The sequence below is a fragment of the Protopterus annectens genome, chromosome 4.part1, assembly GCF_019279795.1.
Source record: "Protopterus annectens isolate FY-2018-M chromosome 4.part1, PAN1.0, whole genome shotgun sequence".
Taxonomy (NCBI): Eukaryota; Metazoa; Chordata; order Ceratodontiformes; family Protopteridae; genus Protopterus; species Protopterus annectens.
The window spans coordinates 599,112,836-599,140,650 of NC_056734.1; the positions used below are offsets into that span (position 1 = coordinate 599,112,836).

Genomic DNA, 27,815 nt, shown 5'->3' on the forward strand with positions numbered 1-27,815 from the left:
AACACAGATGGTTTGCAGGGATCTAAGAACTGACTAAGTAGTATTATACTGATGCATTAAACTGAAATTCAGGAAAAAAAAACAAGTACTATCTCCGAATACCATTCATCTTGTGTTGCAGTGTGCATTTTTTAATTGTCACTTTTGTCTTTATTCACAGAGCTTCCCAGCCCCCTAGCCGGGCGTTTCGTTGTTCCCCCTGTGAGAAGCAGTTCTGCAGGGCATGCTTGGATTTCCTTGGATGACCATTGCCATCTGCATTATGAGATCATTGTTGCAGGGCTGAACAAGGCAGATGATGTCACACTCAATGCCCACCTTCATGGGTTTGCAGAGATTGGAGAGGTGGATGAGAATAGTAGCAAGGAACACAAACGGCTTTTGAAGGGTTTCTATGGTTCAGAAGTAAGAAAAGAAAATATATGTTTTTAGCACTGGACTACAAGTAAAATATTGAGATATTGGAGGTTTTTCTTCTCTGAATGTTCTTCACTGATATTTACCAAAGTAAAGTAGTATGTTCGACCATATGTCACAAAATATCTATGTACGTTATATTGACTTATTTTATTAATGAAAGGGAAAGGGTTAAAGTATGTTTCTTAGTCACCCTGTGGAGATCAGTCTGTAGATGCCTCTTGAGTTCTCCTTGTTAAATGTAAAAAAGTAATTTTCTGTACAATCATTCACTAGACCAAATCAAAGAATAGAAATTAGATAATTCTTTAAAATTGAGTGTACTTTTTAAATGTAGATTCAGAATTAAAATCACAAAGACATGTAGACAAGTGAATTGACATCACTACAGATGTGCAGGTGGAATGACATCACTGCAGGTTTGCAGTAGGTGTGATTTTGTGTGTGTGTGTGTGTGTGTGTGTGTGTGTGTGTGTGTGTGTGTGTGTGTGTGTGTGTGTGTGTGTGTGTGTGCTATAGACCTGTGTACTGTTCAGGATTATTTCTTTGCTGGGATATGTTCTAGATGCCCTGCAACTTTAAATTAAAGCGATAATGACATAACGACAATGGATGAATTAATCACTAAAGTTAAATTAATTAATATCAAGCAAGCCATGCTATTGTCACAGTCTATGTGTCAGTATGGTAGAAATCATAGCAAATGACATTTCATGTCATGGATCATTTGTTACATTTTACATTCTGACATGTTTTCTATCATTTTTGACTCCTGCAAACCCTTCGTCTCAGATCTAAAATTGTGCACATCAGTAATAGAAAATGATGCTGCAATAACTGTGAAATCTTTGCGGGTATACAACAATCGCTTTAGCAACAAACTCTGCCCCTGTGTCTGCAGTCCTATCACCTACAAAGCATATATTTTCATGCATGTGTGAATGTGTATATACATATATGTTTATGTGTGTGTGTGTGTGTGTGTGTGTGTGTGTGTGTGTGTGTGTGTGTGTGTGTATGTGTGTGTGTGTGTGTGTGTGTGTGTGTTTGTGTTTGTGTGCTTGTGTCTATATATATATATATATATATATATATATATATATATATATATATATATATGTATTTGTGTGTGTGTATGTATGTGTATATGTGTGTGTGTATGAATACATATATATAATATATATATATATATATATATATATATATATATATATATATATACACAAAAAAAAAATATATATATATATATATATATATATATATATATATATATATGTGTCTGTGTGTGAGTGTATATGTGTGTGTGTGTGTGTGTGTGTGTGTGTGTGTGTGTGTGTGTGTGTGTGTGTGTGTGTGTATATATATATATATATATATATATATATATGTATGTGTGAGTGTGTGTGCATGTATGTATATATATATATATATATATATATATATATATATATATATATATATATATATATATGTATGTATAGGATCATAGCTTCATAGGAGGTTACTAGGCTACTAGACTAATGGCCCTGGAGCCCTTACAAGCCTAGCCAAGAGTTTATCCCCAAAAAAAGAAACCTCAGTCATCATCTGTTGCCCCTGTCAGAGAGGAACAAAGGTGAAACCCCTGGGACAAATTTGTGGTTTCCCATCCACTCATCAAGGTTGCACTTGAAGAGGGTCAGTGAGGTACTCTGTTTGACATGTATGGGAAGTTTATTCTAGAGATGGGGCAGCCTCTGGGAGACAAACCTGTCTCTCCAGTAGGTTTTGTTGATGTTGCATATTAGATTTAGGTCTATCGAGCGGGTAATGTATGAGGAGTTAGACTCACAGATATGGAGCCTCTCTAGTAGGGCAGGGTCCAATATTGTGTTGTAGGTGAGACACAGATCACCTCTGAGCAATCTGTATGATACCGAGTAAAGTGATAGTGATTTGGGCCTGTCCACATATGACAGGTGTTGGAGGCCATGGATTCTCTTTGTGAGGTATTTCTGTGGCCTTTCCAGTTGGTGCAGGTATTTGGAGAGGTACATACCAAATGGGGCATTATACTCAATTATAGGTCTAATGAGGGAGGAGTACAGAGAGGTAATAACCTCCTTTTTCTGGCTGCAATCCTTTCACTTATGAGATGAACCAAGTAAAAGGTTTTTCTGACCACTGCCGCCACATGATGGTCGAATGTGAGATTGTTGTCAACCTGAGTACCCAGGTCTCTCACCACAGGTTGTGTGCTTAGGGGGTTGCCATTGAAGTGGTAATCAGTAAGGGCCATGTTTTTGCTGAATGCTATGATAATATATATTTTTTTGCATTTAACTTAAGGCCATGATTTTGGCATTAGTTATTTGTAGCTGTGAGACCCTCTTGCAGTATGTTAATGTTGTTTGGGGAGTCATTGACACACCCAATGTACAGTCATCCACATACTTGGTCAGCCACAGGCCCTTGGTCCTTGCCTGGACCTCTGAGACGTAGATGTCAAACAGTTGGAGTCCCAGGACAGATCCCTGGGGAACACCATCAGTGACAGGTCTGCTGTCAGAGGTGGTGGCACCTATTTTGACCTTGTGGACCTTGTGCGTCCTATCTGTGAACCAGTTGGCCACCCATCTGATGAGATAGGGATTAACACCAAGTTTTGTTAGCTTATCAATTATGCCTGAGTGGGGGATTGTGTCAAAGGCCTTGGCCAGGTCAAGGTAAACTGTATGTACTGACTTTCCTTCATCTAGAGCCTTGGTGACCATTGCAAAGAACTCATCTAGGTTCAATAGTCAAGATCTGCCTCCGACAAATCCAAATTGGGAGGGGTCGAGTGTTTGGAGATTGCCTGTGTCCTTGTTTATGAGATCCATAATAATATGCTCCACGGCCTTACAGATCAGACTTGTCACGCTAATGGGGTGATAGTTTCCTGGGTCAGTAGTGGCAACACCTTTGTGCAAGGGAATGACAATGGAGGTTCTCCACTCTGCTGGAATGAAGCCTGTAATTAAGCAGTGATTGAATAGAGTGCTCAGTGGCGAAGCTAGTTCTTGGTGGAGATGGTGCTGAATACAGCCTGGGATATTATCAAGGCCCATGGAAGCTGTGTTCCTTGTCTTGGATAGGGTCTTTAATACTTGATCTGTGGAGATATGAGGTGTGGGACAAGTATCGGGGATGTCTACCGGGCCTTTGGGTGGTGATAAGGAGGTGATATTTGTGCTGAACCTATCAGTTAGTAGGTTGGTTAAGTCGGCAGTATCAGTGTAAGTGGTACCATTAAGTACTAATTCGGAACAAACTTGGGCTTTGCCATGGAGGCTCTTAATGTAACTGAAGAAGGACTTGTGGTTTCCCTTTGTTCCGAAGGCTAGTTTCAGCTCATAACTGGGTTTGGAGTTTTTCACTAGTGATCTAATTTGCTTGTTGAGGCAGCGGAGGGAGATTTTCCAATTTGGAATTTGTTCCTTTTTACCCTTGGACAACAGTTTCTTCCTTTTGTTTTAAAGCCTGTTGGTAGAGGATGTCCACCAAACAGATTTGTGCTTCCTTGAGGAGCAGGTTTTAGTTCTGTTGGGTATGGCTGAGTCCATGCAGTTGTACAGGTGCTTGTATACTACACTGGCATACTGTTCAGCATAGCTGTCTGCATCCTCTGAGGATGGTGGTGGTGGTGAGAAACTGCTTATACCCTCCTTTAGGATGGTGTAGTCATCTTTTGAGAAGTTTTTTAGCCTGGTTATGGCTGGGGAGGGGTTGGGTGGGATAGAAACCTCAAATAAGATAGACTTATGATCTGATCTCACCAGGGAAGAACATACTATGGCAGTGGTGCAGCGGTCACCCATGTTGGTGAGAACTAAGTCCAGTATGTTATCTTCCCTTGTGGGGGATGAGACCAGCTGGTCTAGTGCGTTAGAGCTGATGAAGTCAAGGAATTGTTGGGTGAGTGCATTAGTGTAGAAATAGTTCACCCAGTCTATGGTGTGGTAGTTGAGTCACCAAGGATCAGGGTGTTGGGGGTACGTTGATGGAGTCAAGTAGGTCCAGGTAGGAGGAGTGGGTGTCCTGAGACATGGAGGAGAGTCTATAGCTGGCTATAACTTGGATGGGTGTCTTGCCAACTGTCAGTTGCACCTGGAGTAATTCCAGTGCTTCAAGCTGGTAAACTAGTCTGGAGGTGTGCCTGTCTTTAATGAAGATAGAGACTCCACCACCCTTAATCTTTCTGACCTCATTTTGGGGTCGGAAAGTGTGGAATGAGGTATAGCCTGGTAAGGCAGGGGTGCTCTCTGCAGCCTTGAACCAAGTTTCCGTGACTGCACAGACATCGGCATCTTCCAGTGTGAGGAGAGCCTCCAGTGAGTGCATTCCCAGATTAAGGCTCCTAGTACTGATCAGCATGACCTTCAGTTTGCTTTTGACAGATCGTTCATGTTGGAAGATTTGTCTTTGGGACATAGCCTAAAAAAGGCCCAATGGGGGAGGCAAGAGCCTTGGTGAAGATCTGGACACACACTCACTCACACACTATATATGTTTGTGTGTGTGTGTGTGTGTGTGTGTGTGTGTGTGTGTGTATATATATATATATATATGGATTCCTATTAGAGAACGAAAGTTCACAACTTCGAACTTGTAATAAGAAGCCTCACTTATGCGAAAGTTCACTTTAACGAAAGTGAATTCCACGAAAGTGCACTTCACCTAAAATACTGCAGCACAGTGGAGGACGTCAAAAAACAAGCTATGTCCTCCACTATGGTGTGATACTCACGGACCTTTAGGGTTAGGACATGGGTTAGGGTAAGGGGATAGTTAGTAGAGCTATCCCCTTACCCTAACCCATGCCCTAACCCTAAGGTTCATGACTATCGCACCATAGTGGAGGATATTACTATGTCCTTCACTGCACTGCAGTCATCACAGACCTTAGGGTTAGGGCACGGGTCATGGTAAGGGGATAACCTGTAGGGCTTTCCCCTTACCATGACCTGTGCCCTAACCCTAAGGTCTGTGAGTACTGCATGGAAGTTCAGTACAATGCCCGTTCGTTGTACTGAACTTCGTGTAAGTTCTGTTGCGATTAAGTGCACTTTCGCTGCAGTGTGCATTCCATACACTATTTTGAAGTAGTAAACCTTCGCTCTAGTGTATGGAATCCATATATATATATATATATATATATATATATATATATATGTGTGTGTGTGTGTGTGTGTGTGTGTGTGTGTGTGTGTGTGTGTGTGAGGGGGGGGGGTGCCTTGTTTTCTGCCTCACCATGACACAGTAGCTGTGAATTAAACTGCTTAAAGCACATGCTGCTGTGCCTTATTGCCAACACAGGCAAAGACATTTTCATTGCTGCTTTAAGTAAGGAGGTAGTTTCTTAAAGAGCACAGTCTGAGCTGGCAGACAGAAGTAAAAGTTGTGTTAAGAGACTGGTTTCACAAGATGTTACCCATTCAGATGTGATCTGTTTTAAAAAATGGAAATATTAATCTGTCTCTTTAAAATTAATATACAAGGAGTTGAATGTGTGACTGTATTCTGAGAGCAAGAGAAGCATTTTTGACAGACATTTATGGTGCATAAAGTATCCCTGACGGTTTAGTCTGGGTTCAGTGTGAACTCTTATTTAAATTGTACTTATTTCAAGTTGTCATGAATCACAGGGAATGAATAAAGTGGCTTTGACAGCTTTAGAGTTAAAATATGCATTTAATAACATAGAAGCCAAAGCCAAGATGAGCCAACAACATTTGGTTACCATTTAAGAACATATTTTATGTCCTACATCAGATTATTTTCTTGAAAAAATGAGCAGCAGCCATCTCCAGGTCTTCAATTTATATTCTATGATGCTTTGTTTTTTTGTTTAACTGTTTCTTTTTTATTTTCTGTCCTATTGTCTTCATGTAGGCTCAAGGAGTTCTCAAAGACCTCAGTCCTGAACTACTCAAACACCTGTCCCGGGGTACTGCATTCATACAAGTCAGCACCAAAGTGAACCCAAAAGGAGAAATCAGGGGTCGGGTAGGTATGATGCTACTATGTGCTGTATAAATAGAAACACCTAACACTTGTCAACATGATGTAATGACCAACAGCATTTGCACAACATCTTGTAGGAACAAAACATGTTCTAACTGTATCACAGATAATTAAACAGTTTTCTTTCCTCTGAAGAAAATATACTTAAAAAAATCTGTGTTCTGACTCCTGCAGAAATTACTACAGAATGTCTCAATTTAAAAAAAACAATAATATATTTATCTTTGTTTCTGCAGCGGTTGCAGTAAAAGTAGTTATGTAGTGGTCTATAGGTTACCGACTTTGAGGCTATGTCTGTTATCCTGCTCACTTCCAACAGTGCTCAAGTACAGCAGTTGGCTGGATGAATTTATGCAGATTTCTCTTGCAACCAGTTCTTTCTTTTTTCATGCTGACAAGATGAACACATCTCTGTTACTTAGATCAAGTCACATTTGCTGAGCTGATTCTATATCAGTTGCTGGTGGTCCATTGATATGCATTGAAGGCTCAATGTTCAGTAGCAGGGACAGGCATCAACCAATCTAGTCTGTTGGTCTTCCTGTCTACTGCAGTTATAATACTATTTGCTATAAATGTGCAAACATCCAAATGCACTCACCTTACCTTTCATGTAACACCTGATGCAAATAATTATTCTACTCACTGGAAAATTAACACAGTAATGGCAGAAATGCCTAAAAACTGCTTAGTATTTTAGCTTTTATCATTCTTTCTTAGTCTGTGGGTAGGATTCATAAAGCAGTCACACAGTTTACTGCTAGTGAACCTAGAATTCCCAGTTTATGCCCACATGCATTTCATGTATACCTGTGGTACAGTAAACTCTTAGTTAACCGTCACTCATGGGGATTGGTAGATGCCAGATAACTAGTTTCTGGTTGCTTGAGAGTTACTATTAAAAATATACCTGACTAATATTGTACGCTATACTATTTGTTTGGTTTGACTTGTTCTTAGGTTGAGGAGAGAGGGAATTTATTCCTAGCTTCCTTTTGAGGAGAGAGGGAATTTATTCCTAGCTTCCTTTTTAAAACTGTAAAACTCTAAAAACGTAAGGATGTTTCTGCGGGGGGGGGGGGGGGGTGCAACACATGAAAATTGTACTGACTGTATTTCTTCAATTTTTTTCTGGTTGGTTGAGAGTTCTGGTTGCTTGAGTTCCAGTTAACTTAGAGTTTACTCTATATTGAATCCTAAGCTATATACAATGAATTGCTACATGGTAATAATGCATATATGCATAATTCCAAACATTTATACTTAGTCTACAATTCCTTATGCCTGGAATCTGTCCAGTCTTAGGTTGTCTGAGACCTGCAAAGAACTTCATCCCTCTGGGTCATGCAGCCAGATACATAACTAAGCTAAACTAATAAATAAGCTCATTACCGGCAATGAAAATATCCTCTGATATGCAAGCTAAATACATTCCACACCAAACAGTGAAAGCATCTGAACTCCACCCATCAAGTAATGAATATTCATTATTGCAGAGTAACTTCTGTCTGTCCACTCAGATGCAAGTAAAGAATATTCCTTTCTTATCACTGTAACTACTCTTCTTCTTCTGACTTTTCCCGGTTAGGGGTCACCACAGCGGATCACCTGTCTGCTCATGATTGGCAGTGGAGTTTTACAATGACGAGTTGCCAGCCCGGCGCCCAACCTTCCACAGAAGGCACACACATGCACACACTCACACCTAGGGCTAATTTAGAGTTTCCAATCCACCTACAGCATGTCTTTGGGATGTGGGGGGAAACCAGAGCACCTGGAGGAAACCCACGCGGCCACAGGGAGGACATGCAGACTTGCAGACAAGGCACCCCAGCCGAGGATCGAACCGGAGAACCTCTTGCTGTGAGGTGACAACCATAAACATGTGGTCGCCCTATCACTGTAACTACTATACCCCCAAAATTCTACTTGGCCTGTTTAAAAAAAAAACAGACTTCAGTACATGGAGCACTTGTACAAAAGTTAAATAAAAACACACTACACTATATTGAGTGGACCTAGATTGGATGATAAATTAAATAAAAGACTTATAGTTTTTTATAATATCATGCAGAATGAAAAGATCTCAGATTAAGAGCTGCCAGGTAGATAAACTGATAAATGCAGACAGATAAATAGATAACTAGATAGTTAAATAGACAGATAGATTGATGCAAATTTAATGCAGCTGTAAGTATACCAAAACAAACGCATAATATGCACAACACAACAAATACAGAACAAGCACACAAAATGAATCATTATTAACAAAAACAGTAGTATGGAAATAGCAAAGGGCAAACTCTCTGCTGTGTAAGTTAAATACTTAATGGTGGGGTATTTTATGTTCTTTAAGTATGAAATTTTGATGTCTGTGCAAAACAAATTAGCATTTGGTAAGAATTCCTTATTATATGTCTTTTGCCATGCTGCACTGAACTCCGTAGTGCATCCCTCCTGCTGCTGGAGTTGTTGTCAACCCTAGAAACTTAGTGTTGCAGTTTGTTCTACAGCTGGGTGAGCGAAATCTACTTATGTATGCAAAAAAAATCAAAATGAACACCGATGTTTGCTGAAGTTACAGTATTAAAATGTTCTCCACTCACATTACTCAAAAGTATGGATTTGTGTCTATGCTATTGCATGTGTGATATTAGTTATTACTTATACATTAATCATAGTATCATTCATTACAATATCTGACATTCACCTTGCCTGGTGTTTCCTTAAAAAGCTCTAAAATGATTTCTTGCATTGTGATAAAATGTCATTTTACGATCACCTAGGTGCATATTCCTAACAGCTGTGAGGGTGGCCGACTAACACCAGAAGATGTGGAATCAGAATATGACTATGACACCTTCGAGGAATCCAAAACTGACCCTGAGGAGTTAAAAAAGGACCAGAATTCTTGCTTCTTTGAAGGGCAGTACAGAGCCCATGGAGCAAAATGGGCCCCAGAATATGACAAGAAATGTTCCATCTGCAGTTGTCAGGTATGCACTATTTAAGCTTAAGTCGTGTGTTTCATTGGACAGTCTGCATATGGTGGTACAGAGTACTGATATGCAGTATTATACCTGGTACATTGTACATATAAAATCTGGGTTTTTCAAGAGCATGAAAATCATGGCTTCACTGTGTGCCTGCAGTAAGTGAGTGGGATGCAGCATCTCACATCAAGACGTTCTCCAGGTTTGATCCTCAGCTGGGGTGCCTTCTGTGCAGAATCTGCATGTCCTCCCTGTGTTCATGTTGGTTTTCTCTAGGTGCTCCAGTTTCCTTTTCTATTCCAAAAACATGCAGAACGCGAATTTGACACTATAAATTGGATATAGGTGTGAGTGTGTGAACATGTTTATGGTATAGATGAGCAATTGAGGTGGGGTTAGCCACCTGACAGTGAAAATATTTGCTCTAGATGATGATCACTGTCGATGTGACACCATGACCCTTTGTGCAACTATGGAAAAAAGGGCATTTTGGATGGATGGATGGATGGATGGATGGATGGATGGATGGATGGATGGATGGATGGATGGATTCGGTAGCTAAATATATGATAAAAATTACCATTATCGCTTTTCATGTATGTGTATACATGTATATGTATATATATCAGGAATGCTGTGTGAATACCATATTCTGATAAACATATCATCAGAGCTTTAGGAAATGGACCAACGGCAGTAAAAATGGTGCCTGCCTACTGACCTACTTTTTAAATATTTTTTTATATATTTGCATGTGCTACTCACATGATGCTACCATACTGCAAACATACAGTGAACAGATGAAACTATAACCTATAATTAAGAAAAATGGGTTTGTCTGTGTTACATATTATTGTTTTCTGTGACTGTTATCTGTATTTGAATCCCTTATGAGAACTTTTATTTCAAAAAAATAAGCTGAATATCTTTAAGGAACCATCTTTTTTTTACAACGTAGACTGAGGGGAAAAGAACTTGTGTGCTACCTGAGTATTCTGAAGTATAACCAAGAAGGTCAAAAATGCAGCCTAAAAAAATACAAATGCAAATAATTCATAAGTAACTGATACTGGCTGTTAAGTGTAAGCAAATCCTATTGCTTATCGAGGTTAAAGTTCAGTTTATAAAAATTTATGAAGTCTGGTAAATTTCTCTTGCTGATAATGTTTTAATGCTGTTTGTCAACCAGCTTACTGACATATCACTGTTTTCATCAGGTAATTCGCTATCAAGTAAAGTGCCACAGATGATGTGTCTAGAAACCATGAAATGCACCATTGTGCTTGTTATATCATCTCCACAGAGGAATTTGATTTCTTTCTGTGACTATGCTATAAACACATATTATATGAAAAAATGGACATTCTATTAAAATATAATTGGCTGATTTAGAGTGGTCCAAACTTTTTAGATGACTTCTCCATTCAGATGGGTTTTAGACATTCTAGATTTTTCCAAAAAGTAAACATCCTTCATCTGTTCAATCCACAGACTTTATCAAGTGGCAAAAGGGCACTGTCCCTTTCAAGAAAAAAATGCCATTGCCTGAGTAGACTTCTTCAAAACAAATGAAATTTCATCCATTCAACTAACCTCATCATATATTCATAGGTTCATAGGTGTGTACTAGGCTAATTGCCCTGGAGCCTTTACAAGCCTAGCCCATAGAATTACCCTGGCATCATGCCACCCGACCTTAGTTCCCAGTGCCACTGTTGAGTAGAGCCACTGGATTGATCCCCGGGCTGAATTTTCTATTTCCCATCCACTCAACAAGATTTCTCTTGAAGAGGGCCAGTGAGGTGCTCTGTTTGACATGTATGAGAAGTCTGTTCCATAGCATGGGCAGTCTCTTGGTTATCAACCTGTCCCTCCAGCACATTCTGTTGATTGTGGTAATGAGGTTGAGGTCTGTGGAGCGTGTGGTGCAGAGGGATTGGGATTTCTTTAGATGTAGCATTTCTAACCGAGCTGGGTCAGACATGCCTTTGTAAGTCAAGCAGAGATTGCCTCTAAGTAGGTGGTATGAGACAGAGAATAGTTGGAGTTTTTTGAGTCTGTCCATATAGGACAAGTGTTTAAGGCCTAGGATCCTCTTTGTGAGGTACTTTTGCGGCCTCTCCAGTTGTTGCAACAGGTCTCTAGTGAGGTACATGCCAAATGGGGCATTGTACTCGATGATTGGCCTAATGAGGGAAGAGTAGAGGGAGACAATGACCTCTTTCTTCCTGGATGTAAAACCCTTAGTAATGAGATGTGCCACATAGAAGGACTTTCTGACCACAGTGGCGATGTGGTGGTCAAAAGAGAGGTTGCTGTCAACCTGTGTTCCCAGATCTCTTATAATGTCTTCTATGTTCAGTGGACTACCATCAATGTGGTAATTCATGGGAAATGGGTCTTTCCTAAAGGGGATGATGACACATTTTTTGGCATTGAGTTTAAGGCCATGGTTCTGACACCAGTCGTTGGTCTTAGTGAGCCCTTTCTGTAGGATGTCAACATCACTTGGGGAGTTAATAATGGCTCCCAACTTGCAATCGTCTGTGAACTTTGTCAGCCAGAGTCCCTTTGTGTTGGCCTGTACTTCTGAGAAGTAGATACCAAAGAGGAGAGGACCCAGGACCAATCCCTGTGGGACTCCACTCGTGATTGGTCGGCAGTCTGACTTGGAGTACTTTCACACTGTGGGTTCTATCTGTGAGCCAGTTTACAACCCACCTGATGATATAGGGGTTGATGCCTAGCTTACTGAGTTTTTCTATGATTCCCAAGTGGGGAATGGTATCAAAGGCCTTGGCCAGATTAAGGTAGGCTGTATGAACCACCTTGCCTTCATACACAGCTCTGGTGACTGACTTGAAAGAAGTTGACCAAGTTGAGCAGGCATGATCTACCCTTCAAAAATCCAAACTGTGTGGGATACAGAGTGTGGAGATTCCCTATATCCTTGTTTATTAGGTCCATGATGATCCATTCCATAGCTTCGCATATCAGACTTGTCAGGCTAATGGGGCAATAGTTCCCAGGCTCTATAGTCGCTCCTCCTTTGTGGAGAGGGATGACTGTAACAGTGCACCATTTGGTAGGGACAAAGCCTGAGGTGAGGCTGTGATTGAACAGGGCACACAGGTGAGGTGCCAGTTCACTCTGTAGTTCATGTAGAACACAGCCAGGGATATTGTCAGGTCCCATGGAAGCTGTATTCTTGGCCTTGGACAGTGCTGTTTTAACCTGTGCAGCCGTCCTTTTGGGGGGGAGAGGGGTAATGTTGGCACTGAATCTGTCTGCCAGTATATTGGAAATATCTGTTGGTTCAGTATCATCCTCAATGGGTTTGGATTTAGCATGACAATGTTGTAGACCCTAGAAAAGAAGCATATTAAATGTCAGTTATATCTCCAAGGATCCTAGCCCAGATGAATATATATATATAGGTTTTACAAAACAAAGGGGTATCAGGTTTGCCATTTGTCATTTTATGACAGAAACATATTTTCTGGTTATCCAAACTATAAGTGACTATGCTTCTCAGACTTGTAATATTTTTTGAGAATTAACTACACTTTTTTTTTTTTTTTTTAGAAACGAACAGTGATCTGTGACCCCATCATCTGTCAGCCATTAAACTGCACTAATACAATCCACCCAGAGGATAAATGCTGCCCTGTTTGTGAAGGTATATGAACTAGAGAAGAGTGTGTTAAAGGGTTACTTGTATTTCTGAATCTTGTTAAAATTGTATGCATGATGATCTACCATTGTTAAAGCCTGTAACAAGAAGAGGGGTAAGTTGGTAGAAATATTGCTGCACTTGCCTTCATGTCATTGCCATAACCATTCTTAAAAATTATGTGACCAACTCCTAAAGTCGCAAAAGGTGACAAACAATAAATTAATAAGAAAATGAGGCAACGTATAAACCACAAAACAAATTTAATAAGATTTGCATAACCACTTTCATTCTATACAAAGAATTTCTTCAGACAAATGCCATTAAATTCATAAGCCACTTAAATAGGTGCAGGTCAATCATGTGCTTAATAGGCGGAACCTGAAATTAATGTTTTAAGTCTTTCCTTTTCAAAACAATTTAAAAAGTTTCTTTATCATTGAGGCCAGGAAATCTTCAAATATCTAACCTTAATTACCAACAATATTCTGTCCAATCTAACCCTTTTTCAGCTTCAGTAGGTTCATAGGTACATAGGTGTTTACTAGGCTAATGACCACAAGGGCCTTTTTAAGCCTACCCATGCATCCCAAATCTCTGACAAGTTCTGATACCCTTGATAACTGTGAGCATGGGCCTGGAAGATGAACCATTTACAGGTTACCTGTTTGCATTAGAGACATAGGTGCAAAACCAGGGATGAATTTCCAGTTTCCCTTCCAGTTGCCCAAGTTGCACTTGAATTGGGTTAGGGAGGAACTCTGCTTTAGATGGATGGGGCGCCTGTTCCATAGACGAGGTAGTCTGTGGGATACAAAGCTATCTTTCCAACAGGTCCTATTTATATCACAGGTAAGGTTAGAGTCAAATCTACTTTGGAAATTTTTTACTTGGTCAGTAACACAAAATACAAATCTTCCACAAGTAAAATTGCTCAAGTGATGTTGCACTACATGTTTCACTAAAGCATTGCCTGTATCCAGATTTTGCACAGCATGCAAATGTTCATAAATCCTATTATTAAATTTCTTTGTAGTTTGCCCTATGTAGAAAGGCTGACATTTTTTACAGGAAGCAATATAAATAACAATCTTTGTTTCACAAATGAATCTATCTTGTAAATCAATCTCGTATCCACTGCTTTTCACTATAAAATGTGTGCCCCCAGCCACATATTTACAATAATTGTATGAGAGACATCTAAACATTGCAATAGGGAGTCCTTGCCTGATTAAGTTCTTTGTATAGAACAAAAGCATTTACACAAACCTTATTAAATTTGTTTTGTGGATTATAAGTTGTCTCACGTGTTAATCAATGTGGGCAGTGACAATTCTTAAAAGTCTTCAAGGATCTCAGTCGTGCCTTACATTGACTTGCAAATCACTGAAATGGCAGAATGCTTCACTCAAATAATTATCCAAGTAGTGTCATATTTAGGATTCCGGATATTTATACATGTTAAATTTAGATACATATTATATTAATGAAAGATGTTAATGCTTACCCTAATAGCTGGATCTACAGCTGTCTCCTGCCGTTTGCCTTGTGTCTCAAGGTACAGACTGGCTGACCTCCTTTCTTTTCTCCTAGTATGTGCATGTTTTAAGTCTACACGATGGCTTATTGTCAAATTGTTTGTTTATTCATCATCCATTCTCCTGTGCAATGTTTTTTTCTTCCTTTTACATTATGTTTCAAATCCTGCAGCAGCACCAAGCTTGAGGAATTCTTTTTTGATTTTTTACTAAAGCGGAGGCCACTACACAGCCAAAATGGCAGACATATGGTCTCCAGTATTCGACAACTTCTACTGCTTTTGTTTCCAAAATATAATGGCTGGACTATCAATCTCACTCCATTAACAAGTAATGTTTGACTGTGCAGGCAAAATGTTTGTCTTGAATGCTCTTTATGTATGTGATAGAAGGATCTTTTGGTGTGACTGCAGTTCAAAACACCACAATTATCTAAACTGAAGAGTGCTAGGCTGTAACCTAAGGCAGAGTATCCTTGAGACTTCTAAAGTAGGGTGTAAACAGCAAAACATTGTATGTAAGTCTACACAGACTTTTTTCCAGTGAAAATGTTCTTTTGAGCTATTGCACATCCAACAAAATTTGACCCTCTTCTAGCCAGCACATATTGACTGTGGAAAGTTGCTTCCATTAGCAATGAATACAGCTGCTAGAAGCCCAGTGATGGGAACAGGGTAGCATTTAACCAGGGTGTGCAAGCACCTGATTTAAGAAGATTGTACGCAATAAGAAGCACATTTCTGACATGCCAAGTGCATGTAATAGGTTTCTTTTTTTCTTCAAGGATTTTTGGGATGGGTACAATTTTAAACTTAACCATGGGAACTGATATTAATGAATGAAGGGATGATGAACCGAGTAAATGGCTTTCATAAGACTGCTAAATCTGGTGTTTCCTTTTACACAATAGTGCTGTTCACCTACATTCTTGTTGGGAGTACTAGGGTATTCATGTAGTAATCAAGTACACGAGTACATCCAGTTGGTTGAAACATGACCTTGTAACCTCGAGGAGACTTTGCTTCCCTTTCCTAAAAGTGCTGAGATCTTCAGACTGATCATTCAGTAAAGGGTAGGCCAGAGGTTCCCCCTGCATAGGACATGCTAGGTGAAAGAGGTACAATATGCTTTTAGGATGGTGGGGGGGCTTTGCTGTGTATTTAAGAAATAATTTCAATATTTGGTCTACTGAGTTTGACTAAACAGGCTTTGAAGAATCCATCTTTGATGAAATGTCCTATATTCCTTTCATATATCTACCTAGCTAAAGCTATCTAAATGTACAAATAAATATATATATATATATATATACACACACACATACACACACACGCACACACACACACACACACACACACACACACACACACACACACACACACACACACACACACACACACACACACACACACACATGTATACACACACACACACACACACACACACACACACACACACACACACACACACACACACACACACACATATGCATACACACAAAAACACAGTACCATGATGCATGGATTCTGCACATCACTCTGATTGTGGGAGGTGGGTGCTCTGTCTTTCCATGCTGTTCTGCCTAAGGGGTCACCATAACCACCAGCCACCAACTAAAAGTTTTTAAATATGTTCAACTTTATAATAAAACTCAGAAAGTAGCTTTAACATCCTGTCTTTCAAATAACCCATCTCAACAATGAAGTCATCTGCTGACTTGTTCTTAAAATCTAGTAGGTCTCACATCTTCAAGAATAAATGTTCTGTATTCATGTAAATGACCTAGTTAATAAATAATTATAATAGTTTATAACTAATGTGACAAGTAAGCTAAACTAAAGACCTACACAACATTGCAAATAAATGTGCATGAAGACATTTGTTCCAGTACATCTATTATTGCTACTACAGATTCTGATTAATAAGACCTCATGCTGCAGAACCATTTTGTTACAATGTTTTTATGCAGTGGTTAAAATTCAACTTAGTCCACCACCTCCCCCATTTTTTCAATAATTATATTTTTTCCATTCTGACTTGGCCCCTGTTTCCTGGCACCGATTCAAACCATCTCATAAGAAAATGCTTACGCAGTCTTTATATAATCCTGCAAGCTTCCTGTTTTAAACATACGTCTGTCAGTGCCACTCTTTATGATACCACCCATACCAGTGACTTCATGAGAGGAAGAAGAGGGAGAACACTGCATGGGAAGGAAGGTTAGGATACAAAATCAATGGGTCCTAGCTTAAGTACATGTTGTTTTACCTATTCTGATTTTTTTTGTACTCACTTTGTTTTTATTTTTCAGTCCCATAAGACTCCAAAATGTCAGGAACTTCAGCTATAAAATTTAAAGAGTGCTACTCTGAACCCAGACAATGTTTGCTCCCTTCCATGTGTACTCCTCCTTACACTGTTACCTACAGTTCTCCAGTCGACATAGCAAGCTTTATCTATGTTCCATGATAGGACATCCATTCCCCTTTCCAGCTGTTGGCATCAAGAGGTTGCTGTCAGCTTCAGGCCATCAGGTTCACAGGGCATGACACATGATATTTCACTAGAGGTATATGTGCTGGTTCAATACTTAACAGAAAAATGTGTTTCCATTGAGGACTCTGTAACCCAGAAACAGGGGTTAATCATGTTTTGTGGTTAACAGAGAAATGTAAAAAAAAGTCATAGTAATAATTCTTTCCCACTATAAGTATAAAGATGATTATATTTTCTGGTGCAGGCATGTACTGCTGTTTCTTATGAACACTCCCCTAATCTTTTTCAGCACGGTGAGATATATATTGTATATCATACTGAAAAAATATCCCACATTTTCATGGAAGGGAACAAAATACATTTTGTTTTAGAAAGAAATACACTCAGCTTTTCAGAGTTGTCATTTTGTCAGCTCAGCAGGATTATATAGCCAGAGTACATATGAAAAGAGCTAAAGGAAACCTGACCTGGTAGTCTGGAAGTAGGAATGTTCTCTGCATGTAGTTATTTTTTGTGAAAAAAACACACTCTTCAGATGTACTGTTGATAGAAGAAAGCAGAAAACACATGTTTTCAATCATAAAGTATATTCTATCAGACATACAGATCTAGGAAGTTTAGTATGCTGTGCTCTTCCCTGTTGAAGCATATATGTACAGTGTTAGGTATGATTAAAAAAAGTTATTTGTCTTTCATAATGAAGATGTGAGGAATAATTACTGTGCTATTTGGCGTACCATGTTCATCTGACACAATCATGGGGAATTTCTAGCACAGGAATGAGCAGGAATTCCTTCCAGTGATTGCTCTAGTGCTTTCCCAAGATCCTGATGTACCAAGTACACATGGTATTATAGATGCCTAGTGGCTCAGTCAAGTTTTTCCTGCTCCATACCATGGCTCTAAACTCCCCTTTACTTTGCAGAATGTCCCTTAGGTCATGTTATACTTTTGCCTTGGTCCTTGTAATGTTTTTGATTTTTCTGATAAAAAGCATGACAATAAACAATGACAGACATTTAAAGTTCATACCTCTTATTCTTCAGATAATGTGTGTCAATGCAAAACCTCTCATTCTGCTAACTTTCTGAGTGAAATAAGAGCAGTATTTAAAATTGGTTCCTGACTTGGGGCCTTTATCCCCCATTATTTTTGGCATTATCTCTTGCTTGCGAAAGGGAGCTAAGAGATATACTTCATATTCTGCTATAGTTCTATCATCCCATCCTCTTCTAACAAGTTGTTGCTAAATATTTTCAGATTTATAGTACAGAGACCTATCATTGCACATTCAGTTATTACATTTTTTGCTTAAAAGAAAATGAACACAGCTTTGATTAGTGACCCAGGGTGCTGGAATAGCCAATAAGGCCAGTCATAGGATTATGTGAATTCATAACGTGTTTTTCGATACTGCATTTCCAAATCCAAAAAGGCTAACGCCTACTTGTCTGAACGGATGCAGGGGTCACTATTAAGAATAGCCAACATTCAAAAGCATTTTTCTTTCTTTTCTAATTATACACTAAACGTCTCCTCAATGAGATAGCGGCTAGGATTAAATAAAATGCTCACCTCTTTGCTAGTTGCCCAATGTAAGTTGGTCGTTTAGAGCAAGAGTGAGAAAATGTGATTCAGAGAAGATATGACTGCAATGAGAAAGATTTCCTCATCAGTTCAATACCATGTGTCTGAACCAGATCTTAGCACTGCCATACATACCTCTCAACCTCTTAGAGAAAGAAATCTGGACAAAGCCATAAATAAAAGTTGAACAAAGGCCCAAAAATAGAGACAATTTTTAAATATTTCCCTTACAAATTTAGAAAGTTAACAGGTTTTGCATTAGCATGAATTTTCTGAAGGATATGAAATCTGAAACTCAAACATCTGTCATTAGTTTCTAACTTCAGTCTTTAATGATTTACCACTAATTTGCCAGAAAAAAAACAATTTTATGAAAAACAGACCAAAAATATGAGGCCAAAATCTGGACAGTCTGCGAAAATCTGTACAGTTGAGAGGTATACTGCCATACGTCAGTGTTCTAGTGTTATCAATAATGTTCCATGCATCACATTAGCAAAGGCATTCCCCTATACCTACACACACACACACACACACACACACACACACACACACACACACACACACACACACACACACACACACACACACACATGCATACACACTCACACAAACAGACACAAACACGCAAACACACACACATATTCCCGCAGCCTCATTTAAGCCCCTACAATCATGTGCACACATGCTCATGTGCACATGTGCGCGCATGTGCGCGCACACACACACACACACACACACACACACACACACATGCACACAAGCGCACACACATACCACATTAATGCCCTCCACCCCCATGTTTGAACTTACCTGAACTGTGAGTACTCCTGTAGAACTGAATATGTGTCTACCGCATTTTTAAGGTTTTCATTTTTTTCTACCTAGAGTAAAATTTTTATTAACCAAGAGCATACCTCTCAACCTCCTAGAGCTAGAAATCTGGACAAAGCCATAAATAATGGGGGAAACAAAGGACCAAAAATAAGGATCATTTTTAAATATTGCTACTACAAAGAAAGTTGATAGAATAACAGGTTTTGCATTATCATGAATTTTCACAAGAGTATGGAGGCTGAAACCTCAAATGTCTGTCATTATTTTCTGACTTTTTAATGACATGCCGATAATTTACCAGAAAGCCAACATTTTATGAGGAAAAAGCCAAACATATGAGGCAACATTCTAGATAGTCTGCAAAAATCTGAACAGTTGAGAGGTAAGAATGGCTTTTCCTTGCTGAGACCCCTGCAAGAGGTAAACATCAGCAGTAGATCTAAGGCTTCCACATCACGTTAAGACTTCTGAATCCCAGGGAGTGTTTCATTTTAGAAGTTAGCAGGTTTATTCTGTAATATCAGATTCTTACAGTCCACAGTATTTTGGATGTATTCTTTTCATGCTATTTACGCAAAGCTGAAACTTGTACAGCATACAGTCTGCATAACTTCAGTTCACTGAGCTGCTTAACACATGAAGACAGAATGCATTTACAAAAGAATGATGTGATGTGATGTCTACAGCAACAATTCACTTTGGAATAAATTGATAACACCTGCTCAGCTGCAAAAAAAAAAAAAAAAATACGATAAATACCCAAAGCTGAATTAAAACATTAAAGCAACCTCAACATTTTTAATAGGAGCAACAACAATGTAATAATTTTATCCCATCTAAATTTTTTTAAAGGACGGATCTATAAAATAGTTTAATGAGGTTTGAACTTTTAAATGAAACACTTTCTTGTGTTAAAAGGAGCCTATTCAGTGCACTCAATACCACTGACATTTAGAAGTTAGGCGTAACACTATATTCAGACAGTATGTGATATGTTCTGAAATTATTAAGATTAAAACTTGGAAAATAAAGACATGCATTCTTTAATAACAGTGGTGATAACACAGTGTTATCTCTTTACAGCTGAAAAGAAAAGAACAAAAGAGACTAGAAGGAATGACAGGGGTGAAGATCAAAATGATGGTCAGTGTTAAATGTTAATTATTATTATAACATTGATATATTTATTTATTTTAGAAAATTCTCATCTTTTTATGATCGGGTGTGACTTGTGACTACATTATTACAGCACATGCTTCAGAAATGCTCAGCTATGACTTATGTTCTTCTTATCCTAGGTTGCTATTTTGAGGGTGACAGAAAGTGGCACGCAGCTGGAACAGTTTGGCATCCCTTTGTACCTCCTTTTGGCTACATAAAATGTGCAGTTTGTGCTTGTAAGGTAAGCATTTGCAAACATTTTTTGTTCTACAAGTGTAACTATAAGCTGATGTATAAAGGTTTGGATGTGAGATGCAGACATCAAAGTTGTTCTGCTCACAGACATGGCTTATAGGTTCATAGGTTAGTACTAGGCTAACTGCTCTTGCGAGCCATTTTAAGCCTAGCCAGTTTATCCCCTGTGAGATTCAAACCCTCTATCTTGTGTTTGTAAGGCAAACACCTTAACCATTAGGCCACCCTCCCAACCCATAATAATAAAAAAAAATGTTTGTTAAACATGCAGTACAAGATACTTCCCATGTATCACACATAAGACCACCCCACACATTCCATATGTATTCACTTGAAAAAGAATGTTAAAATAATATTTTGCCCTTTGTTTGGATAGTGTCTATTCACTGTATCATCTGATCCTAGTTACATGATACAGGAATTCATAAAAGACCTGTAGTGGTGATTCATTTTTGAGTCCAGTAATATAAAGGTTTTGTTTCTCATTCTGGCCTTATTTCTGTAGTCTAAAACAAATTTGTCAGTGATTTCAGATCAGAATCTGAAATTCATTTGGACAGTGATTCTGTTCCAGAAATTGATTTGAAATCATAGTACATTTCAAATAATGTAATCATATGGGATTCTAAGGAAAAACTTCACTTTATAATCAACATGTTACTACTTACATAACAAATGTACTTAACTTTGAAATCTGCACACTTAATTTATGTCATTATATACTTGACATTATTCACATAAATAAATTAAAAAGTACCATAATCTCCTTGTAAATTGACACTCACATAGTTTTTTTATTATTAATTCAGAGCAATGCTATAATGGAAAAACAGTAATCTCTGTTTCTTATTCTGTTTTTCTTTTTTTTTTCTTTTAGGGGGCAACTGGTGAAGTTCATTGTGAGAAGGTTCAATGCCCTCGTGTTACTTGCAGCAAACCCATCAGAACAAACCCTTCAAGTTGTTGCAGAGAATGCCCAGGTTAGTAAAACCTGACAGTTTGCCTCCCCTTTTATTTTATCACAAGTGTTTGTTTTATTCTACGTATCTTTCCATCTGTAGTATCTTCTCTTGTCCCCATTTCTTAGGTATAGGTCTATTGTGGGTCCAGTCTAATTGAACAGGTTCTGCACACTTTGCAACTGCCAGATGATGGCAGCACTGAGCTCAGTCTGCTCTGACAATGCAGCATATGGCAAGAGATTTTGCGAACTTTGTGCAACAGATATCATAGTGGGAAATGTCTAACATGGCCTTTGTACTAGTATAAGATAACTGATACTTGTTATTTATTCAGTCTCTTTCCACTGCTATCACTGCTCCATAGTAGGTGAATGCAGGTCTGTGGAATATGAGCTGCATTGTAGAATTATGCCTTTAGTAATCATAAATCATGGACAGAAAGGCACAATATAACACACCGAGAACTGAAACAAATCTGCCAGAACACCATTCTAGTATTTTAGTCACAGACCTGCAAGTTGGACCTACTAGAAATTTCTAGCACTATGATTGTATTGCATACCTTGTGAGCTGGGCTAATTTATTTCTGTATGTATGTATGTATGTATGTATGTATGCATACATGTGCTTTAGATACAGAATTACTCCATTTAGAACTTCACAGTGCATTTTCAGGTTTTCTACTTACATGCTGTATAGTAAAAGAGTAAGCATATATATGAAACTCCAGATCTGATTAACTATGCCAGGACAATACAAGGATGTTTTACATATTGGTTTTACCTACTTTTAAACTGGGTCATTTCCTTTCTTTCTTTATATTATGTGTCTGAGGTTGGTTAACAGTGCACATGCTGAAGGTCCAAGGACTGTGGTAGGAAAAAGGCATCAAATATTTCAGATGTGTCATAGTTAATGCCTACTGTTCCCTGCAGTCCTCATTCTAATAAGGGGTGAGAGTAATTTGCTGATTCACAGATTGCTGAAATGCATTTACTGGTACTATGAAAATGTTTTTCAGTTTTAAAAATTGCTTTTTTTAATTAGTTGAATCTCTGGAGTTGATTATATATCTCTGGGAATAGATACACCTGTGACTTTTTCAAGCAGTGAAGTTTCAGCAAAAATAATCTGAGTGACATGGAATTTGCATTTGTTGCATTCCAGTAGTTGTAGTGCATCCTCTAAAACCTAGAACATAAACTAGAAATAGAACTAGAACTAGAACTAGAACCTAGAACATAAACATAAACTAAAAGCACAGATATATTGCATTTTCAAGTCCTTCATCTACATCTAGGACCATACTCCAGATAATCATATCATATTCTCCATACTGCTTTTTATACACAATCCCGATGAATGATTAATATTCTGAGGACATGTAGTCCTTAACTTAATATAAGCATACTAACCAGGTTACTGGAACAGTAGAGGTACGTGAGTATGCTATGATGTTGGTTAACTGAGTCTTATTATTTGGCCTGGTGTCAAAGAGTAGGCCTGGGGAAATGATATACTGACACTAAGATGAGCAATTCTGGGTAATTGCTCTGGATGTGTTGCCCCCAAGTGAAGGCTGAAGGAAAATGTATCCTTGCAGAATATATGTAAGATATGCAAAAGCAATCCCTCAATTCACCTGCTACATGCAGTGGATACATCTGTCTATCACTATTGGGAAAAGTCATTTCAGATTGTGAAATCTCCCCAGTGATCACCGCCTAAGGAGAGAATGACTCTGCATCTAACCAGAAAGTCAAAAATCACAAGTTGGAAGTTTCACAGGGACTGAGAGGCACTGGATTTCTTTTCAGAAAAATAGAGATCCGAAAGGGACTGTTAGGGTACTGTGGAAATAAACAACTATGGAGATAGATAGATTTATAAATGCTAACAAAATTTACTGGGGATTTTGCAGCCAGTTCCACCTTATGTGACTTAAAGGTGGCAATAAGAGCATGTTGTAGCTTTAATTAACTGTTTGCTTTCTATTCCCTTTAGCTCCTGAGAAACCCCCAATTGATCCTTCTGACATGATGCAAGCAGATGGTCCAAGGCCTTGCAAATTTGGCAGACACTGGTACCACAATAATGAGCAATGGCACCCGGAGATCCCCCCCGTTGGAGAGATGAAATGTATTACCTGCCGCTGTGAAGTAAGCAGTCTTTGTACTGAGTTTAGATAAAATGTCTGACAGTGTCTGCAGGTTGTATGTTACTTCTAAAGACTTCAAGCACTTTTAGTGTGCATGCATATTTTGGGCATACAATATACACATAGTACACACATACACACACAAACCAACAGTCCCTATATGGGTCTACTCTAGTTGACCGAGACGCCACTTCACCAACACGCAGAAGACCGAGACCAAATGACCGAAAACACACAATACTGACAACTCACAAAACCGAACACCATAACACCGACACACAAAACGTAAACTACACATTACACACAACTACATATCCACTAACCTTAACCCAAACCCTAACCCTAAGGTCCGACACTACCGCACACTTACCCTACCTGCACCCTAACCCTATCTCACTTAACCCACCCCTAAACCTAAAGTCCGTCACTATTGCACACCGACCCTACCTGCACCCTAACCCTAACTCACTTAACCCACCCTAAAACATAAAGCCCCTCACAATTGCGCACTCACCCTACCTGCACCCTAACCCTAACTCACTTAACCCGCCCCTAAACTACACTCCGTCACTATCACACACTTACCTTACCCGAACCCTAAGTCCGACACTGCCGCACACTCACCTTTCCCGCACCCTAACCCTAAATCCCTCACTATTGCACACTCACCTGTCCGCTCCCTAACCCTAAATCCCTCACTATTGCACACTTACCGAGTCGCGCTCATACGTTCCCCATGTCGGTCTTTTGGCTGTCGGGATTTCACCTTGTTGATCACCTTCGTTTTCGGTCGTTTGGTCTCGGTCTTCTGCGTGTCGGCAAAGTGGCGTCTCGGTCAACTCAAGTAGACCCCTCTATATATATTTATATAGATATTTACACACACACACACACACACACACACACACACACGCGGACGCACAAACATTTTTCCTCTACTCTAAAGAATTGTTTTCTTTTGTGTCTGGTACAGCTGTCATTTTAAACAACCATACTTTCATATCTATCTATGTGTGTGTGTGTGTGTGTGTGTGTGTGTGTGTGTGTGTGTGCTTGTTTATTTGTTTCTGCTTGCATTTGTGTGTATTTTTTTTGTGTTATACATATTCCTTGTATGTGTGGTGCTGTACGTTGCTTTTAAACACTTCATATACTTCTTATGTGCATGCACATTTTGGACACAGGATATACACATGGCACACAGCCGCGTGCGCACACACACACACACACACACACACACACACACACACACACACACACACACACACACACACACACACACACACACACACACACACAAACACATGCACTCTCTCTCTCTCTCTCTCCCTCTATATATATATATATATATATATATATATATATATATATATATTTATAGAGATATATATGCAGACATGCACATATATATGTATGTGTAGACCAGAATATTTTTTACTTTGTGTCTGATACAGCTTTTAATCAAGCCATACTTGTGTGTGTGTGTGTGTGTGTGTGTGTGTGTGTGTGTGTGTGTGTGTGTGTGTGTGTGTGTGTGAGCATGTGTGTGTTTGTTTGTGTTTGTGTATGTTTTCATAGTGTAACTCATTTTCCTTGCATGTATGTGACTTATATTTCTGACTGCACTACAAATAGTCCTGGTCTGGGTCTGTATTAACCTGTTCAATGCTGACTTTCTACTGCAGTCTCATATGCAACTAAAATATATATCTCTGTGGGCTACTTAACTAAAATGATTTCATATGAATATGAGAACAGATGGGATCTAGGGTTAGTGATCAATGACCTATTGCATGAATGAATATTTCACTGACAAAATGTTAAAAGTGTCCTTGGTCAAATATGAATCTAAAATAATGTTTTTAATATGGGGGGTTACAAAGGCCCCATCCTCAACATGCAAAGGGATGTACCCCCCCCCCCGCATCTTTACAAAATGTATTTTCAACTTTCAGAGCACTATATCATGGAGGCAAGAAATCTGCCTGTTTTGCATACTAATGATCCACTTTGATGCACTTGTTTTTTCAGTCAGTTCTATCAAAGTCAGCAATTCCATCAAGTTGCATTTGATTGATTCACCTTGTCCTTTACAAGTCAAAAGATAGAGTATATTTTTATTAACAGAAAGCAATGCCTAAGCTTTAGAGGTCTGATAACAGTGCATTCTGCACAGTCATATTCTATTACTTGCTACTGCAGCTTCCATCTTTCATCCCATTATTATCTCAATCACTTCATTTTTGAAAAGTCACAAAGTACAGAAAATTCAGTATAGTAACTTTACAGGACACTGCATAGCTACGGTAGCATGCATGCACTGTCTGCAGCCTAATCTGTGAAATCTGAAAGGTCGGGAAGAGTGCAGACCCAAAGGTGGAAGACTCCAAATGGTTATGAATAACTTGGTACATACCTTGTATAACTGCATGTGCTTTTAATTATTATAGGGATAAAGTAAAAGAATTACCCATGAATTGAAATACAAGAATTACTGAAATAAAGAGCAAACTTATGGATTAGGACATAACTCTGTTTAGTGCAGTTCTGAACTCTGAACTTTCAGATGTACTTTCCATTACAGCGTGATAGATCATACAAGATATGCAAACCATTACATCTACATTTTTAAAATATTACTTATTTTTTTCAGAATAGTGTGACAAAATGCCAGCGTGAGCAATGCCCTGTTCTCACCTGTGACAAGATCATAAAACGGACTGACAAATGTTGCCCAGAATGTGCAGGTAAGCAACACAAGCCCTTGTGCTGATACCATTAACGTTTCTTTGCACGGGACAGCCTACTTTTTACTTTCTTAATCACAAAAAGAGCTCTCATGCTATTTCTCAGATAATATACTGTTTATTTGGGTACACCACAGTACGTAAATCCTAAATCTGCAAATAGTTATATTTTTACCCAAGTAAGACCTTATTTTTTCATATAACACAGTTTGTATAGCATGTACTATAAATCTGTTTGCGTCAAAGCACTGCCATCTCATATTATCCAGGCACATCTTACTTATACCCCTTGTTCCATAGCATAAAACAAGAGGGAACATCACTTATATGCATGGCAGCCTTACTGCTGAATGTACTGTAACACTGATACCTCATGTTTAGGAATGGCTGCAGGTGCAGGTCATGTGATTTCTTGTAGATTACAGAACATTGCCATTCTTCAGTGATACTGAATAGTTAGGGGAGGTATAAGATTTCTGCATAGTACTTACTGTTTCAAAAGGCAGCTGCATGTTTTTATACTCAACTGTTATATAGTACAGTGGGAGAAAGTAGTGCAGGAGATTTGTAATGTAAGGCAATGCAAAGTAAAGTGTGTGTTTGTTTAGGTGATGCTACGATGCGATGAGGATGAATGAGGTTAAAGCAACTCTATAAATCATACTAGGTGTTTATAAACATTGGCACTTTATGGAACACACAGATATTAGATGAAGATTGACATGCATTGTTTGCATAACACTAAGCCACATATATGCAAGGGGGGGGGGGGGTCAACACTAGGCCTAATGTATGGCTGTTTTTTGTTGATGATTAAGGCTATGAGCCAGTAGTCTGAGGTTTGATTCCATAAGCCTTCCTTTGGCAACTGCGTAATTCTAATGAAGTCACATAACCAGTCAGTGCTCTCATGTCAACCCTGAAAGGAGGCTTGTTCCTAATAGGT

General features: G+C 38.8%; 1 protein-coding gene across 1 annotated transcript in view; it reads left to right on the plus strand.

Annotated features, from left to right (window-relative positions):
• CHRD (chordin) overlaps window positions 1-27,815 on the plus strand; it is a 130,761-nt gene that overhangs the window by 94,424 nt on the left and 8,522 nt on the right. Inside the window, exons 14-22 of the mRNA XM_044070405.1 lie at window positions 161-405; window positions 6,331-6,444; window positions 9,249-9,458; window positions 13,041-13,134; window positions 20,670-20,729; window positions 20,885-20,988; window positions 21,880-21,982; window positions 23,969-24,123; window positions 26,776-26,869. Coding sequence (XP_043926340.1) covers window positions 161-405; window positions 6,331-6,444; window positions 9,249-9,458; window positions 13,041-13,134; window positions 20,670-20,729; window positions 20,885-20,988; window positions 21,880-21,982; window positions 23,969-24,123; window positions 26,776-26,869 — 1,179 coding nt within the window. The remainder of the gene's footprint in view (window positions 1-160; window positions 406-6,330; window positions 6,445-9,248; window positions 9,459-13,040; window positions 13,135-20,669; window positions 20,730-20,884; window positions 20,989-21,879; window positions 21,983-23,968; window positions 24,124-26,775; window positions 26,870-27,815) is intronic.